The sequence below is a fragment of the Branchiostoma floridae genome, chromosome 5, assembly GCF_000003815.2.
Source record: "Branchiostoma floridae strain S238N-H82 chromosome 5, Bfl_VNyyK, whole genome shotgun sequence".
NCBI classification, from domain to species: domain Eukaryota; kingdom Metazoa; phylum Chordata; class Leptocardii; order Amphioxiformes; family Branchiostomatidae; genus Branchiostoma; species Branchiostoma floridae.
The window spans coordinates 6260048-6278852 of NC_049983.1; the positions used below are offsets into that span (position 1 = coordinate 6260048).

General features: G+C 39.6%; 1 protein-coding gene and 1 long non-coding RNA gene across 4 annotated transcripts in view; one reads left to right on the top strand and one right to left on the bottom strand.

Annotated features, from left to right (window-relative positions):
• Positions 1 to 14386, bottom strand: part of LOC118415424 — a 128880-nt gene extending 114494 nt beyond the window's left edge. For both annotated transcript variants that reach the window (XR_004831121.1, XR_004831120.1), the window contains exon 1: positions 14253 to 14386. This is a non-coding gene — a long non-coding RNA (uncharacterized LOC118415424). The remainder of the gene's footprint in view (positions 1 to 14252) is intronic.
• The window catches only part of LOC118415423 (stabilin-2-like), a 174457-nt gene that overhangs the window by 147013 nt on the left and 8639 nt on the right, over positions 1 to 18805 (top strand). Inside the window, exons 33-59 of one of the 2 annotated variants that reach the window (XM_035820033.1) lie at positions 54 to 110; positions 419 to 517; positions 713 to 755; positions 1043 to 1195; positions 1419 to 1514; positions 1658 to 1703; positions 2347 to 2420; positions 2658 to 2783; positions 3251 to 3324; positions 3509 to 3583; positions 3971 to 4090; positions 4494 to 4541; positions 4838 to 4867; positions 5376 to 5474; positions 6895 to 7041; positions 7816 to 7941; positions 9249 to 9308; positions 9887 to 10063; positions 11045 to 11128; positions 12464 to 12607; positions 13050 to 13106; positions 13861 to 13984; positions 14819 to 14968; positions 15339 to 15443; positions 16109 to 16216; positions 16949 to 17139; positions 17892 to 18033. In XM_035820033.1, the coding sequence (XP_035675926.1) occupies positions 54 to 110; positions 419 to 517; positions 713 to 755; positions 1043 to 1195; positions 1419 to 1514; positions 1658 to 1703; positions 2347 to 2420; positions 2658 to 2783; positions 3251 to 3324; positions 3509 to 3583; positions 3971 to 4090; positions 4494 to 4541; positions 4838 to 4867; positions 5376 to 5474; positions 6895 to 7041; positions 7816 to 7941; positions 9249 to 9308; positions 9887 to 10063; positions 11045 to 11128; positions 12464 to 12607; positions 13050 to 13106; positions 13861 to 13984; positions 14819 to 14968; positions 15339 to 15443; positions 16109 to 16216; positions 16949 to 17139; positions 17892 to 18033 (2755 nt within the window). The remainder of the gene's footprint in view (positions 1 to 53; positions 111 to 418; positions 518 to 712; positions 756 to 1042; positions 1196 to 1418; positions 1515 to 1657; positions 1704 to 2346; positions 2421 to 2657; positions 2784 to 3250; positions 3325 to 3508; positions 3584 to 3970; positions 4091 to 4493; positions 4542 to 4837; positions 4868 to 5375; positions 5475 to 6894; positions 7042 to 7815; positions 7942 to 9248; positions 9309 to 9886; positions 10064 to 11044; positions 11129 to 12463; positions 12608 to 13049; positions 13107 to 13860; positions 13985 to 14818; positions 14969 to 15338; positions 15444 to 16108; positions 16217 to 16948; positions 17140 to 17891; positions 18034 to 18805) is intronic. The other variant, XM_035820034.1, reaches the window with a different exon arrangement.

The window sequence follows — 18805 nt, forward strand, 5'->3', positions numbered from 1 at the left end:
TGAAAAAAAAAGAAGCAAAATGATTGACACAAACTTGCTGTCTGTATTCCCAGGGTAACTGCTACAGCTGCCAGTATCCACCCGTGTGCCCACCAGGAACTAAGCCACTGGTAGGTCTATTTCAGTTCAAATTATAAATATATCACAATTATCTGCACTCTCACACACTAAACAAGATGAGACAGTGGGCTTGGTGAGAACTTTATTGCAGAAATGCATTATTAGCAACCACAGGTGGGTGGGTTGGGTGAAAGTCAGTTGCTGGCTGCGTGCCCACAGCACAACCACAGCAGAACTGCTAGACTGACTGGTCACATGAGGATATTAAAGCATTATCTAGCATAATTCGCCCAAAATGAACACATTTAATCTTGATGGATGCAGCTTTTATGAAGATATTGTTTGCATTTTTCCTCAGAAAAGGCCACGGGTGTCCAACTGCATCTACGTACACATTGTGTTTGGGGTAGCCAGGAGATCTCTGGGCTGCTCTGCCACGTGTGTCAGAACAACATTTGTAAGTATATCTCTTTTCTTCATTTTACACTGATCATAAACTGTTTGAAGTTTCATTGAACTATCAGTAGTTACACATTTGTTTATGACATTCTTTAACGTACGGTCAGATTATTGTAATTACTATTAGATGAGATATGAAATATCTTTTGATAGATTTTGTACTTTTTCCCTCCCATTACACTGTAATTTACAGAGTAGGCAGTGCTGCCGTGGCTACTTTGGGATGCAGTGTGCAGGTAAGTACATTACCTGCTCAACATAGAAACAATGCTTTGTGAAATGTTCAACTACACAATGGACTTTATAGAATTTCCCAATGCCATTCACATATAATTATAAGATAAACAAAATATTGTTGAAATGCAATGTAAAGCGTTATCTATCGTTTAGCTATTAGCAAGTCATTGCAAAGACATTATACGACCCCAAAGGACGTTCTTGGAGAATGTGTTGAAAAGGTAAAAAAAAGGGGATTATTGGCGTATCATTTTCCTTTCTAAGACATTTCCTGATCTTCCCCTAGCATGCCCTGGGCCAGTAGATGACCCCTGCTATGGCAATGGTGAATGTGTGGATGGACTGGAGGGAACAGGAGAGTGCAAGTGTCAGGCTAACTTTGGAGGCACGGCCTGCGAGAACTGTGTTCCTGGAAGATATGGAGAAGACTGTGGACAGGGTATGTGATGTCCTATGTTTCTTTCATCAACATCAACTTTGTTGGAATACACAATACAGATCACTGTACATTTGTAAAGTAATTTCCGACTTTTTCACAAGCACGATGGAAGCACAGATAAGTTTCATACATGTAGTACATGTATGTCTAGCATAGAATTGGATCTATAGTTTATTTTTTATGTAAACCAACTGTGAGTTCAAAATCTCTCTCTTCCCTGTAGTGTGCACCTGTGTTAATGGCACCTGTAATGAAGGTGTGAACGGAGATGGAAGCTGTACCTGCAATGTTGGGTGGAGAGGACCTCACTGTGATGAAGGTATGCCTCAGATACAGCCCACATACAATCTACATTGTACCTACTGATTCCTAAGATACATGTAACTATTAAGTACATTAAACACATGTTCATTTTCATCTATAAAGATTTTGCATTTTTTTGTTGTTACTTCTTTATAACAGCTGTCACAGGTGACGAGTGTGCAGGAACCTGCCATTCAAGTGCCAAGTAAGTGAAAAATTCTGATGTTGCATGTAGTGACTCTAGGCATGTACATACACCGTACAAAATTGTTTTTTTTTGGGGGGGGGCTGGTCCAGAAAAAACAGACCTGAAAAAAATTAGTGGACCAGATGTTGGGCCGATTAGAAAATGAACAGATTATACCGGCAGGCATTCACGTGTTTTAGGGCTTACTGGTCCAAGATAATATGAAGAGTGAAGTAGAGGAGAATTGATAGTTGTTTCTACAGTCAAACTTGGTGTTATAAGACAGTGGCAGTTAGTGTTGATGATTTTAAAATGGCAATGGATGTCGGATATGTCACCAAACAGAAGCCCTTGTAGCGACATGGACCATTTGTTTTGAGTATTGCCTGCTCACAAGTTTTTACAGATAAAAAAGTCCAGGTTCAGGTCCATACCTGGACCGGATCCTCTGGACCCGGACTGTACTTGTACCTGAATTTTCTATACCCACCCCAGGCCTGTAGTAGTAATTTAATGTGGCAGTGTCCACCCAATTTCTTGTGAGTTTTCCTCCTCCTATTTGGGGCTGAAAAGTGACTGTATTCTGATTTTCCATCTGTTGCTGAAAAGAGTTGTTTAAAGTTTCTTACATACTGCACATTCTATACCTCTACCTTTGCAGCTGTGTGGGATCTGGAGATTATGCTCGGTGTATCTGTGCTGCTGGCTTCACTGGAACCGGGCAGCAGTGTTCTGGTATGTTCTGGTAACCCTTTGTGATGGACACTGTGTGTTTGCATGTTTCTTGTGCATGTGTGTGTGAGTGTGTGTGTAAGTATCATGATTCTACTCTAATCTTGATTTTTAATTAAATCTTGTATTATTTCTTGTCTGGATGATTTAATCATGCAATTACATGTAAATGAAGAACAGTTAGTAAAAAAATAGTAAAGAGAAGAAACAACACTATTGGTATGTCCTCTTCATTTACAGTGATCAACCCATGTGAGGTGAGTAATGGCGGCTGTTCTGAGCATGCCCAGTGCATGAGGACCACACCCGGCAACAGGAAGTGTAGCTGTCTGGATGGGTACACTGGAGACGGTGTCATCTGTCTGGGTGAGTTATTTGGCATTCTTTTTTACTTCTATTTGTGGGTAAAGAATTACAGAGGGGGTTATGGTTACTGTAGCATAAGATAGTATCAAAAGCCGCCAGAGGAGTATAGCGTTCGCTCCTCTGGCAGCTACTATCTTATGCTACCGTAATATCTGCTTGGAGATTAGTAGGTATCTGGGATATCTGTAGTGAAATCAGTGGTATCAATCTGGGTGAGTATGTGTGTGTGATTTAGTTATTAGCTACATTTGTGCAATGGTATTTTGTCTTTTAGACATGTTACATGAGCTCAATTGTGACATTATATGATTTTTTTCAGATGTGGTAACTTTTTGATACACCACATTTTACATTGTGCCAGATCTTAAGAGCTGTGCTAGAGTTATGGAAGTTTTTGTATCAACTTTCTGCAGTTTGCTGAAAATATCTGTGGTACCTTACACGATATTTTTTTTTACTTCCCACAGAAATTGACCCATGCCAGAGTAATAACGGTGACTGCCATGAGAATGCTGTCTGTCTTCACACTGGGCCAAACATGGTAAGATTACACAATCACGTACCATATTTTCATAAAGATTACAGGGGTTTACAAGTTACAACTTTACCATATAACACTTAATATAGAGTAATCATAATGGTTCTTCTACCAGTTCTGCCTGTTATGGTAACATTGTGTATGTAAAGATGTTGTTTTGTTTGATACTATTTCAAATGTTTTGCAGAGAGTGTGTCACTGCAAGAGTGGTTACGAAGGTGATGGTGAACGGAGCTGCAGGGCAGTCAACCCTTGTACAACGGTAAGGAAGACCTCAAATAGAAGTAGTTTGAGAAAGGATATAAAATTTGGCTGTCTTCATAGAGTACTATGCTAGTCAACTGTCTTTCACCATCAACTGTTGAATGGATATCTTGTTTAAACTTTTATGGAAAATTGCTAGTTTCATATAAAAGAAAATTCAGAAGCAAAAAAAGACAGATAATCTGTACTGAGGTTAAAGCTTTAGCTAGTTGGTGAATACACCAACTTGTAGGAATTAATCTAACTTTCAAGTGCATTTAGCTCTGAAGGAAACTTGTAGGCATATACAATGTATTTGACCATTTAGTAATGCAGTGTATATTGAAATTATTAATGTATCAAAACATACTGTGATTTATTGTTAACGTTGTTCTCCCTGCTGTAGAACAACGGAGGCTGCAGTGGTTTTGCCGTCTGTAACCACACTGGCCCTAACGAGAGGGAGTGTATCTGTCAGGATAACTACATCGGAGACGGCATTACCTGCACTGGGAACATTGGGCAGGTCTGTAGTTCTAATTATGCTCTACCAAACACTATGAAATTATAAGTTTGGTAATGATATGATGACTCTAGTAAAGTAACATGTAATGTTGCCACAATGCTACATTTGTTTGGAAACTCTGTCTGAGTTCCAAGTACATGTATGTGAGACAGAGTTAATGTTATCTGGTCTTGTTTCTGCTTAATGTATGTTTGCCTTCTAGTGGTAATAACTATTATTTGAAGGCAATTAAATCTCTATAACTGGATAAGATTAAGAGATTTATATCCAGATGGTTGCAGTGACATGTATCAATCTTCTTCAGCATTTGTACATTCAGTTTATCCCGTTGAAGATGAAAATATTGATTGCCTGAATGACTAATCTTCATAAATGTAACTGTCTCTATTATTTATCATTTCAGGAACTAGGGTTGAACCCCAACACTAGTCTTTTCTATTCCCTCCTTCAGGTAGGGCTAGTTTGGAAACTTTATTTTGTGTCATAATTCACTGATATTACTTCAACTAAAGTACTTACATTGTACCACAAATCACACTACACTAATATTTAGTAACACATCTACAAATGTATTTTGAGCAGTAGTTTTGCTTGTAATCTTAATCCTAATTGTTAGTTTTATCTGACACTGCATTTGATTAATGTTACATAGCCTTACTAGCAAGCCATTACTGCACAATATGCATGATAGTGTATTACCCTAACAATGTACATGTATTGCCTACATCTATCTAATGGCTGCTTCAGGAGTTTTTTAGTCCATCACCCGGGACTCAGGTACACTAATCAATAAAGTTGCAGTAAATTGATAATATGTTCATATTGGGCATTCACTAACTCAACTAATTTAACCAATCAACTAATTTAAATGGGGTAGGGAATTTTCTGAGCAGTTTGTAACCCCTGCTTTGCTTATTGGGTCAGTTAGTCCTACCCTTAGTGAGCAATTGTCTCAATCATGATTGAGATCCTGTTACAGTTACTTACAATGTAAACTGTAACCTTGGAGTAGCCTTTGGGTCACACATTGAAATGGTCTTGTTACGTGTTGACCATTAAGTAAAAAAAAAAAACTAAACCATTTCTAACTTAGACTCTGATACAAAAATCTAGGACATATTGTGAAGGAGAGATAAAGTAGCAGCTTAATCTTGATATTTCAAACTAGACAAGACAGTGCATCATTTTTAGACCATAAAGCACACAGATTTTAGGGTAGAATATCACAACTGTTTGTATGATTATCATTATCTTACATATAAACTTTGTAACGCTCCTCCCCTAGTCTACCAACTCCCACCAGCTGGTTGGAGCAGGTCCCTTCACCGTGTTCGCTCCAACTAACCGGGCCTTCATGACGCTGCAACAGGACACCCCCGGGCAGGTAGGTCCACGCAGGCACATAGATTTACTACCAAGGGCAGGCTCCTCCAAGGACATGGCATTGATTATTCGTGGCTACCTTATATGACCTCTTCATCTGATGAATTGTTAATTTCCCAAAGAGATCATAAATTTCCAGCTTACTTGATGAGAGGAGAGGCCTTGTCCTTTCATTTCCTAGTTTGGTGCTGTTAGCTGTTACTGCCATCTATCAAAATAATATATACCCACTGGTGACCCAGTGAAAATCTTGTCTGCCAAGCTACTGCACCATGTGGTATTAATCAAGATCGCAATAGTTTAGTATAGTCCTTAAACTGTAAGACATAAGGCCTTAGTTAAATGTACAGTATAGTCTAGACTGAGGGTCTCCTATTCCTTCTTGACCATTGGACAGCTTAAGGGTATCCGCAGGTGATTCAATTTGCAGCCTCTAAACAATGGGTTCCTATACAAAAAAGAGGAGAAAGCAACTGTTAGTAACTCAACTATCTGACGTTACTGGCACACAAACATACCCTCATATGAAAGCCCGACATCTCAGCTATCCGAAAAACCACATTTCGGCATGAATCTAATGGCGAGAACTTCCGGGAAACTGAAAGATTGACCCATGACCTCAAAACCGCACCACAACCCAGTGAGGAGGCCATGTGCTAGGACAAAAAAGTCCCAACTTTATACCCCCTAAAAACCACACAAACTCAGCTTTTTGGCCCTAATCACAAAGTTGAAACCCTCCCCTGTCACACCCACCTCAAAACTGCCAGGATTTCTACCCATTTGACCAGGAAAAAAATCTTGAAGTCTTAGGCCCTGAACTATAATCGACCACCATCAATTTGCATGGCGGATTGACCTGCGGATCCCCTTCAGTTCTCCTGTTTGTTCAAAATCCATTGCTGGGGCTTTTCTTTTCCAACAGTCAGACCAGCTGAGACACATCTTCTTGAGGTCTAATACTGCTCTTCTTATTGATTCTATGATTAGATTGTCACAGGCTGAAAGTGTCCTTGTTCAGTACTTGTACTTGTTAGCAAAAGTCCTAGCAAATACGGATGTTGAATGGCAGCCCTGAACTTGACTGGATCTGTAACTCGTTTTACTGCCTCCCATATATAGAAGAGTGGACTCATTCCTCAGCTAACCGACATCTATCGCAGTGCAGTCATCCCTCAGTGAGACATCTGGAGCCGCATAGTTCTAGTTTAAGAACCTTTATTTAGCCTGCCAAACCGGATTCGTTGCATACAACTTTTTCAGTGGCTAGAGTATAATGAAACCAGTTTGGCAGGCTGAATGAAAGTTTGAAGCTGGAACTCCAGATGTCTTACTGAGGGATGGCTGTAGTGTGATAGATGTCGGTTGGCTGAGGAATTAGTCCACTCTAATATATACATGTTACTGCCACCTGCTGCCAGGTGCTGAAGTGGAGACGTAACGGCATGCTGCACCAGGTGCTACAGTACCACATGATCGGCTGTGTGCAGCTGATGTCGCACACCATGGAGAAACAGGACAGCCTGCGCACCCTACAGGGAGACCTCATCAAGCTCAGCCTCACTCAGGTAGGGTGCATTATATAGAATACAACGTGGTGTATTCTGTATCACCCTAGGTACTAGCCCGACCGCGGAAAGGATCGCCCGACTGCCGAAGGCAGGAGGGTGATCCGACCCACGGGAGGGCTGGGACCACCTGCTAATGCACCAGAAGTTGAGAAAATGTTGTGTTCTCAAATAAAAGATTGTAACAACAGCAATTCTAACGTCCGAATCCGGTATTCAGATTTTTAACTGTGCCGTATTTGGCTCGTTCAAAATAGTTCGATTTACTCAAAGGAAGCCTGTGTAATACAACTTTAGACCCCATGTGATACGGAAGTTATCACACGGTCCAGAACACACGTATCAAACGTTTTCGCGTCACAAGTATGACATAGATTCGTTTATACAGACTTTTGCATGTTGAAGGATTGTCACTACAGGTGACTATCACCTTTTCAAGATGTTATCTTGGAGACAATACTGTAAGGTTTTGAATCTCTTACAGCCAGGTGGACCTCTACTCTACAATTCTTAATAAGTATGGTGGCTTATTAAATGTTCTCAAGATGTGGCTCTCGTCAAACACAGAACCTCTGCTTTTTTTATGTCCAGTCAAAGAGGCCATCCCTAACCAAAGAGCTTACTTGAGGCTTAGTTCCAAAACCTTTACATTCACATATTAACTATATCCTTGGCAAAGTTTGTTTTAGTTATAGTTTTCTTACATGTATTTCATGTACTGGATATTGGATATGTTGTATGAAAGTCTTGTCCATTACAATGATTGTTTTTCAGACTGGATTGCTGTTGAATGGAGACACCCACATTAACAGACTGGACCATGAGACATCCAACGGTGTGATACACTACATTGACAGTGTCCTGACACCTTCCAACATGCAGTCGTTTGAGGACTTGGTCGTAAGTAACTGTTCACTAATTCACTTAACTAGTTACATGTGTAGTAACAATAGTACCGTTTCGTCAACTGAAAATCAGAACAAGAAGTGAATGAGATGATAGGTTGGAAAATATTAATATTTTCAGATAGCTGTTTTCTGAAAATGAAGCTTGCTGATTGTACTATGGTTGTGGCTGTTCCAAAGTTCTTTCTCACAGTTCTTTCTGTCCGCATTCGTTGCATTCCTCTACGAGACACAAATTAAGTGGTTGTGTCATTTGATGATATTTGGCACCAATCATAAAACTTTCAGCACCAAGGAGAGGACCCATCTAATCTGGTGCTGATTTGCCTTCACTCTGTCTAACTCTTCCAGGGGGTTGACAAGATACTTCTGCTATCATTCAAACTCTTAGTAATGCTTAACATAACAATCACATGTAATCCTATGATACGTAACTATCATTTGTAAGTTCTTATGTTGCTAATGGGGATGTGCTCTAAATGAATGTGACAAAATTAGAAATTTTTGTGTTTGTATGTGTATAGAGATAGCTGCACATGTGCCACCATATTAATGTGAAAGTTCCCTTGTGTTGGTAGTTAGCATAGTTAAAAAGTAGATGCACTTTTTTTGTGTTGGGACAAAGCTCCAAGTCTGTACTGTAGGTCACCATGTATTCTATGAAACCTCTGTACTGCAGAACACTTCCTATGTAGCACCAAGAGACAATACCTGGGACGAACAGGAGACAGACCCGGGACAAGGACAGACTTAGTAGTAACTATGATTTTTGCCTCTTTCCGCTTTGGTTTGCTTGCTTGCCTACATCCCAGGGTTCTAGCCAGCATTTGTTCTTCCGTCCTTTGACGGAATTTGGCCGCTATAGGGACAGACAAAAATTTTTCCCATTCTATCCTATGTGATGGACATGTAAAGATATTCATTGAACCAAGCTGAATCTACCAGTAAATCTTGCCCCTCAAAATAAAGAAAATAGCCTTTCATAGGGTCTAGATTTCAAAATTTTCCTGTGGAGCATGCCCTTGGACCCCCCAAGGATTGTTGCACCTTCAACATGATTTCCATTCAAAATCCGGGGGAGGGAAAAAATTTCAGGCTGGCTAGAACACTGTTACATCCCATTTGTTTTCTTTTATGCAGCCATGGATCGTGACAGCCATTTCATTTGAGAACATTTCAGCCTTGCTTTTGGCTTGCAATGGACATTTTCATCTGACAGTGCATCGTTGGACGAAGGACTTGTTTTTATTTGGTGCACTTTTGTTGCTGGATATCTTTATTGTTTATTGCTCTCTGTTACAGGCCAACATCACAGTTGTGGCAACTTCCTTCAAGTATAACTTGTTCCTTGGGGCACTACAGGTAGGTTCCTCAGGCTGTGTTTGTAAGAACTTTAAGAAAGTCAACTGTAAGGAAATTATGAAAGTACATGAGACCTTCAGCACTTACATCTACCTTCATGTTATGTAAACCTTATGGAATGTCACAAACATTCAGACAGTCCAGTAGAACACTAATCCAGAAAGCTTGAAAGTGGAAATTATTAATTATCAAAATAGATTTTTGTTCTGTTTATAAAGTATGACATTGTGTTTGTCATAAATGGCATACTGACATCAGGCCCTAGTCTGCTCTGTTTAAATGCAGAAGACATGAGTTACTAGTAAAACCATAGAGAAAATTGTGGCACAGTGAGAGTCTCATATCTTAATTGAAAATCCATTCACGCTGAAACAATGGCAGGATATTGTCTTAAACCAGTTTCAGTCAGTCATAGTCATACGTTGTATTACAACATTGTTGGGGTTATACTGCTCCTTATGGGGTGACATACGCTTCCTTCTAGCTGAATACGAGATGGGGATGCGCCAGGTCTCCCGTTGATTTAACCAATGAATTAGAATATTTTTGACATCAATTTCCCTCCTTTCCCACTACAGACAGCAGGGCTGATCAGCCTGGTATCCGACCCTGTCCACACCCCCATCACCATGTTCTGGCCCACCGACCAGGCCCTGAAGTCCATGCCTAACCGCAAATACCAGGAACTGCTCAAGCCGAAGAACAGGGACGAACTGATCGAGTACCTCAAGTACCACATTATCAGAGATGCAAGGGTATGTATTTTGTTGCTGTTGTTTTCCACTGTGTTCTGCTGCTCACACAGTGGTCTGGACACCCTGCAGCTTCAACCAGTCTTTCTTCAAATCTCTCCACTTTATCCTGTTCATGGCAAGATTCCTAACCTCTCATAGTTTTGTCTCTGTAAGTTTCTGCTATCGTATCAGTAAGCTCAGTTAGTTGGCGCAGTGTCTCTTTTTTCTGGATTTGTAGGTATTAGATGATATTATGGCAAAGTTCAAAGCCTGTTGCGCAGGTGTGTTGGTTGGCAATCTTAGAATGTGTCAGAACTTTGACTTTTGTTGACAATGGACTTGTTTGGCACAGCATATACAAGGCTTATTTCAGATGAGGTCAAAAAAGCTTACAGTGCCCTCCAGTGTATTTTGAGAAAAATAAAGTAGGATTAAAAGTAGTGATACCAACTTCTTTGTTGAATCCTTAGTAAGCACCTGGACCAGTGTCAAGTCACAAGAAATTTATTTCACCTTGCCTTTAAGTCCATTAGATATCTAATGTTTATGATGTATTTAAGATACAAGAGAGAAAAATAAAGTTTTATGCCGGCTACTTTGTTAACTCCTCTGTATGTGCATCTGGACAAATAGCAGTGACCAGTGTACAGTTCCAATAAATATATAGTCTCTCACCTGACATTTGCCTTCATTAGATATCCAATCTTTGAAATATATTTGAGAAGCAAAATACATTAGGATCAAAAGTTGATACCAGCTACTTTTTAGATCCCTTTGTATGACCCTGGAGAAAACGACTGTGACCAGTGTCAAGTCCCAATGAATAATACATGTACGAGTATTGTTATTCAACTTATCAGTAATCATTGTATTTTTGCATAGTTACTGTTTCTGTACATTACTAGTAGTTTCGTTTAGCCTGTTTTGATACTGGAAATGTGAAACAAAATTGTATGATAGTCGTATACTTGCCTCAGGTTCTAAGTAGTGTTTCTGTTTCAGCTGTCTGCCACAGCCCTGGTGACCAGTAATGACCTCCGCACCTTACAAGGTTCCATGGTTGAGGTCAACTGCAAGGGAGAGAAGGTAGGATGATCTGACTTGTGTCTAAATATGACCTAAGATGTAGTTTTTCATGTTTGATGCTCAACACAAGATCCTTCCAAAAGGTTTTGATGATAGAAACTTTGAAAACTGACTCGAAGTACCGTGTAAGTATGCATGATAGTGCAAGTACAGTAGAGGCATCCTTTGAGTCAGTAGATAGTTTTGAACAGCACTGGCAGCTACAATGTACATGTAGATGTGCAAGGGTTAGCTATCACAGGTTGTTCGTTTGGTGTAGTACTGCCACACCATGTTCCATGAAGCTGGCATATTGCACTGAAGGATAAGTTAAACTGGCAACACAGATACAAATAGCTATATATGGGAAAAGGAACTTTTTTCCTCTCTCTGCTGTAAGCCAATCCCTCTATATAGTAGACCAGATATGAATGTGGAAAGCTCCATATCTATAATAATTTGGACATGGCCCTGCTGTGATTCTGAAAGCCAGTGATGAGTAACTCTTGGCAACTTGCCAGGTCTAAGAGCTTGACCTGTGTCATTTCTTGTGGTAGGCACATCTATTTGCATTTAGAGGGACCATTTATATTAATCAGGGTTATGTTTAGGGCATGGCATCCGACTTTTGATAGCTGAATAGATTACAAATTCAATCAAACTTTCTTCAACTCATTAAAACTTCAGCCAGGCAACTTAAAACTTTTGGAGATTTTGTGTATTAAAGGGGTACACCTTAGGACAAGTGACAATTTTGCAAGTCATTTGTAGAGTGCGTAGTCCAGTGGTTAGTGGCCCTACCTCTGGACCAAGAAGCAGTGAACCTAAATTTCAGTTATTGCTCACCGGACATGCACGCTAGTGCTTCTGGAAACTTAAATCCTTAGAATGGGATGTTAAACTGTGGATACTGCACTACCTACTTTATGCTGAACTGTGATTGGTAAGCCACCTAGGGCACTATGCACCTGGTCTATAAAAGCTAGGACCCACTGTACTTGTGCTCATTCGAGCCCAAAGCACTGAAGAAGCCATACAGCGAAACATGTTTGCCTGTTGGCTCCACTAAATGAGGAATATGCTCTTAAGCGTATTTTCTGAAGATCTGGCGTAAGAGTGTGCAGTTGGTTTGAGGTTGTCCTTTTCCATGTACTCTACTTAACATCCACAGAATGCGATGTTACACTGTGGTCCACTCTTCATTGTTCTTGTCAAAAAGAGCTTGGGGAGTTTCCCTGGTACAATGAACCTGTAAATACTGTACATAGTGTCTGTCTTCTCTGTCACGGCCAGTAGAAGACTTAGTTTAGCTCTTCAGTTTGTGATGAAGCTTTTTATTTTACTTTTTTTTTTCAGGGAGATCTTTATGTGAATGAAGACAGCAAGATTGTCCAGAGGGGCATAATGTTTGAAGGAGGGGTAGCGTATGGGATCGACCACATCCTTGAACCACCCAGTATTGGCGGAAGGTGTGATGTAATGAGCAACAGGACTTTTATGGTAAGACTCTGCTTTTTTTCTTCAAGTATTTTATAATAAAAACTCTTTTATATGACAGAAAGAAGTCACTCAAGGAACTGGGTATGATTTTGGAAACGGTCAGATGTATCAGTCACCATCCAGTGACTTTCATCACTGACACTGGAAAGATCTTGTTGGATAGAATTTTAGCTATAATTGATAATATATGAAATCTCCAACATGATTTCTCCTGTGTCACTGACAAAATGTTGACCGTTTTCCAAAATCATATCCTGTCGCTTGAGTCACTGCTCTTTGTCATATCTTATTACCTGGTTGTCTAACTGTCTTTGACAAAGACTTTATCCTTTCTGATTAGTCATTACTTGCAGCTCTCTATTTGACCCTTTAACTCTGTGAAAGTAGCTGTGATATTGCTTATTCTTCTATATTCTCTCTCCTGATCCTGCTTGACTTGTAGGGAGAGTGTGGGCCATGTAGAGCAGATAATATCTGTCCTGATGGTAGCAGACCAGTGGTGGGTACTTCAACTTCTCCTCTTCCAGTACTTTTCCTCAGACCATTCTCTAGCATCAAAAGACAGGTTATATTATATTTAACCAGTTTATACGGTACGCAAAAAGAGTAAACACACCGCACTATTTAAGCTTTTGTAAATTGCTGGAGAGTACCGGAATGTTCAGTTTCATCTTCCAAAAACAGATTATGCACATATTCTTCTGTAGAAAAAGGGGCCACCAACTTTTAGTCAGTACTTTCTCCTTGATTTCTGTGCATTTCTTTAGAGCTTGTCAGTAAATGTCTTTCTTTTGTTGAACTTAAAACAGTTTTTTTTTTAATTTCACATACTCATAATGATATGTTACTTGGATTTTTTTTCTACATGTACATAGTTATAAAATCTGTCTTTGTTATGTTTTAGAATAGCTGAAGTCATATGCCAACTAACATGTTGTTCAAGCAGCATGATTTTGAAAACAGTCAGGCATTTTTGGTAGCATCCACTACATTTCGTCAATAACACTGAGCAGATCTGTTGAAGAGTGGGCTATATACAAATGTAGTACCCTCACTATGAATTTATATGCAAAGGAGTGAAGACAAATTTTAGGTAGTCCAAAAGGAAACAAAAGTTAGACAAACAAAGTCAAGACAAAGTTGATGCAAATGAGTCAATTAGCTCCTGTTGTTTGAGTACAGGAGCTAGCGTTGTCTTGCAGGGTGGAAATGCAGGGTCCCAAGTTTGCTAACTGAAGTCATCTTTTCCTCAGGGTCCAGTGCAGCGGTGTGTGTACATGTCCTACTACAGGCAAGCTAACGGCTGTAAGAGACAGTGTGTGTACACCACACTCAAACCAAAGTGCTGCCCTAACTACTATGGCAGGGACTGCAGAGGTCAGTTCTACAAAGTTACTTTCTACACTAGTACTAGTATATGCATGGCTACTGCTACAACATGGATATCTTGCCACTGTATGACTTAGTGCGCCAGTAGACGAGAGGGTGGAGAAGGAAGTGCTCCCCCTTCCTCCTTCACCTTAAAAAGTCACGTGCAGGCCAGGCAGACGGGCCGCGTAACCCTGTCTGCCTACCATTGTCTTCTGAGACAGATGATGCCAACTAACTACTGTTTTATGAATATAAATCTTATAATCTTACTTACCTTGCCACTGTTTCCTGAACTTTTCCTCCCTCTTGTTCAAAATTTTGTTTACTGGGACATTCAGCTTGAGATGACCATACTTCTTCCACACAGCCAGCTCACAATCCATACATGTCAAACAAAATGGCAGACAGCTTGGGTTGTACCATGTGTAGAGTGGGGGAGTTATATTTAGGAATAATGTGGTTACTTGCAGAATTTATCTACATTGATTAATACCTAGATTCTTTTATTAATTTTCTTCTAATATATACAAGTCTGTCTATATCACCAAGATCCTTAGAATCAAATTTAGGCTTATGGGAACCCGGCAATGAGTGGTCAGTACATGTATATTAATGACAGGTGGTTATGAGAAAATAGAGACTTCTCATTGATTGGCTTCATCTGATTATGTGATAATTATATTAGTCAAAAAAGTGCTCTTAATTTTTTTTCAAGACACAATGGGCTGCTGGGTCTTCACATCTTTGAAGAGGGGATAGAAGTTACATGTAAACTGTTTCATTCAGTACACTTCAGATGCTTGTTTTACTGACTGTAAAATTTCATCTAACCACATGTAGCATGTCCTGGTGGAGCCCAGCAGCCCTGCAATGGCCATGGGAGCTGTGACGATGGTGTGGACAACCACGGACACTGCAGGTGTAACGTGGGTTACAGGGGACAGGCCTGCGAACTGTGTGATCCAGGCAGATTTGGACCCAAATGTGAACGTATGTTTAACTTTGTATTATTAAAAACTTTACATTACTCAGACTGAACTAAAAGTTTTAACTGATGAGAACTGATTCAAAAATTTGTAATGGTGGAATAGTATATTTGATTACTTAAGGAACAAATTGATAAAACTACGAGCTAAATAGATTAGTTGAACTTCCCATTATGTTTGAAAATGTATTAGGCAATTCGTACGATTTCACTAGTGTTTGGGTTTCTAGTGGCGATCTTCAAATCTTCAAATACTGTCTTGATACTCAACTTGTTTCATTGAGCAAACTATTTGTAATGTTTCAGTTTCATAATCGTTGATATTTTTATGCTTGTGTACTTGTTGCTCATGTCACATATTTATTTTGTCCCCAGCCTGTCGGTGCAGTAACCGTGGCCTGTGCAGGGACGGTATTGAGAATGACGGAGCCTGTTTCTGTGAGGCTGGCTGGACTGGACCTAAGTGTGACCAGCGCTTAGGTTAGTCCTACTGCAATCAATCAATCAATCGTTCGCTTGCATCATAATTTGATGCTTGGCGGCTACGGACAGTTCTCGCCATGTTGTTCTGCACTGGGCATAGACACCGGTACCCCTGTAAAAAACAGTCTTTCCTATAGTCTCCCAAGATAGATATGGGGAACTTAAGGCATAGAAAGAAGACTCTTCCCTCCATCCCCTGAAAGATGTTTGTTGCACCAGAATTTTTTTAAGACAAAAAATCTGGCATTGGAATTAATGTATTTTCATAAGCTTAAGATGACAGATTGAACAAAAATCAAGAACATGCCATTGGGCTATCAAACAAAGAATGGGACAGAAAACAATTTAAAGCTGGAAACAGCTCTGATTCAGCAAGCTAAGGCCACACCATTTTAATGTGTTGGTCCTTGGATTTTAGAAAAATTGTTTCAAAATATGTTTATTGGAAAAACATAATAGAAACAAAACCAAGAACCATGTTTATGCCTTGGTGCACTCAGATTTATGGAGTGAATATGGTCATAGTCATAGGTTATTTTTCCTCCCTGCCTATTGCTTTTAGGAAGTCAGCTTGCTACATTAAACATTTTCACTTAAAAAAATCTGACAACCAATAAATTAGACAACACTTCCATGTTGACTGTTGTTCACATTTTTTCCAGACTCCATGCCGACCTGTGACCCCCAGTGTGATCAGAATGCTGTGTGTCGTGAAGACAACATGTGTCAGTGCTTACCTAACTTCCAGGGCAACGGCAGAAGGTGTTCTGGTGAGAGTGATATACATGTTTGTACAATGTAGAATTTAGTCCCTGCATATATGTAGCTACATGTACATGATCCTTATAGCATGGTGACTTGTGTCCCTTGCCTGACTTGCTTTGAGTAGAAAATTTGAGCAACTTTAACGTTCACAATGCAAAAACTTTTTGACATGTGAATTATATGAAATTGAAAACCCAAAAATGCAACTGAAGTCATAAATTGTCCTTGATATGAAATGTAAGTACATTGGTTATATAAGTAATGTTGGTTCACCTTTATCGGCAAGGTAACCTATATCCGTTATATTTTAAGACATTTATTTAGGGACACTAAGCCGACAAACAGTGGTTTCAAACTGCAATAATTTGAAGAAAATGCCATCAGTGAAGCCACCGTCTGTCAACTCTATACTACTATGCATTTATATCCTTGTATTTAGATATGACGGATATAGGTTGGCCCACGGATAAAGGTGAACTAGCATTACATAAAATAAAATATGGTTGACAATTTGGGAAGTCCTACAAAGAAGGGGTAGCCTGGTTGGGTGGGCTGGTCGCAAATGTGCTGGCACTAACACAAATAACTGAAATATTGAATGTTTGTAGTTCAAACTGTATATGTCATTTGAAGACTACAGTACACAGTTTGTATTGGCCACTTCTCTTGATGGGAATACTACTAAATGTAGAAGTCTGCTTCTTGGAGAATCAACATGCTATTGTTTCTGCTTCCAGCCATTGACCTTTGTGCGTTGAACAATGGAGGTTGCCACTTGCGGGCCAGGTGTCGCCAGGTGGGCACTAACACCACCTGCCAGTGTGAGAAGGGTTATGAGGGTGACGGGTACGTGTGCAGGGGCATCGACAGGTGTGCCGTCAATAACGGAGGGTGTCATGCTAACGCTACATGCAGGTACACTGGGCCGGTAAGTCATGATTTAGATACGGCACATATATCAGAATTTCTTTTTTATTCTAAACATGTCTGCTAAGTATATTTCACCTTATAAAAGTGTCATACATTTAAAAAAAAAAAGGTTTGAAAAAATGCCATTGGTAATGCATTAGACACAATAATTTCGCTCAAAACGTATGATTTGGCCCTTTGGAGCATTTCTGCGCTATTTTGAAAAAGTGCTACTAAAAATCGAAACTTGACTGTATTATTTTACTTTTTGAACATGAGTTTACACTGAGAAGTTGAATGTAATAATCTATCACTATCATGTATATTTTCATTTTCTGTTGTTAATAAAGTCCATGGGCAAGGGACCATAGGAAGATTTTTTTTAGTAGTGATGGATTAAAGTTTGAAATATTGTTAGATTCAGTGAATTCATTTTCCTTTTCTTTCACAGAGATGTGTGTTTCATTGTTGACACTTGCCTGGTTACCAATTGCAGTTACATATTGAGTAAACATTGTTGCATATAGTCAAATGACAATTGTTGCCCTATTTTAAAAAGCTTTTGACAATTTTTTCTTGTCTGTATTCTGTCAAAATTCAATTTTTATATCCTCTCCCTTCATGAATTTCTTTTCGATTTTAATAATACAAACACCCAAGTGTAAACAATCCATTCTTTACCACCATTTGTGATGGAAACCCCCAAAATGATTTACCTGATAGGCTGTGAACATTTCAAATCAAATCTCTGATTGTTCTTGTTCCTTACAGAACTCGAGGACGTGTACCTGTAAGGCAGGGTTTACAGGCGATGGTGAGCAGTGTAAGCTGCCTCGCACCACTATTGGAAAGTGTGATATCAATAACGGAGGCTGCTCACCTAACGGTAGATGTGTGGAGATCAGACCATCAGGTAAGTGTTCATATTACTACTAAATTAATGTCAAACTTTATACAGTCAACTTGGATGTACAGTACAAATACCTGTACAATGTACAAGTGACCACCTCAGTCTGTATATCTGTAAGAGCCATCCGAAAATAGTTTCATCAGGTTGGTATAATATAGGATGAAGGAAAATTCTTATTTCACAAAAGCGCCACCTATATCGGCTACATACAGCGGTGAGAAGCAGAACTCCAGTTAGAAGCTCTGACGAAGGTGTCGACTGAGAGACATTGAAACGTAAGCTATGTAAGTTAAAAACTACTGGTTGTGTAATAAGAATTCTCCTTCATCCTGTAAGAGCCATGTCTAGAGCAACTCACCACACTTATTGATAAGATTAGAGATGAATGGATCAAACCATTCCAGCTTTAATGGGGTCAAAAATTTCCGGAGCAGCCATCACAACCTCAACTTCACCTATTGAGGCCGTTAGTCAAGCTTGCCAAAGCTCGATGATTCTGACTTAGGGAGAAAAGATGCCGTTATAGTTATCGTTAGTTCAGTGCCCCGAAGTGGTCCACTTAGCCTTGCACATAGCAAAACTTAGTTACAAAATGGATCATCTGACCATTGTGGCCCTTTTTGTTGCATCCTTATAGGTTATTTTTCGTATTGATGCAATCCTGTCTTTATTAGTGGTCACCTTCATGTTTGACGCTACAGTCTAGTAGAGAAATGCTGATTCTACTGGTAGAGATCCTAGTCAGAGACTTTGTTAATACCCCCCTCACATTAGG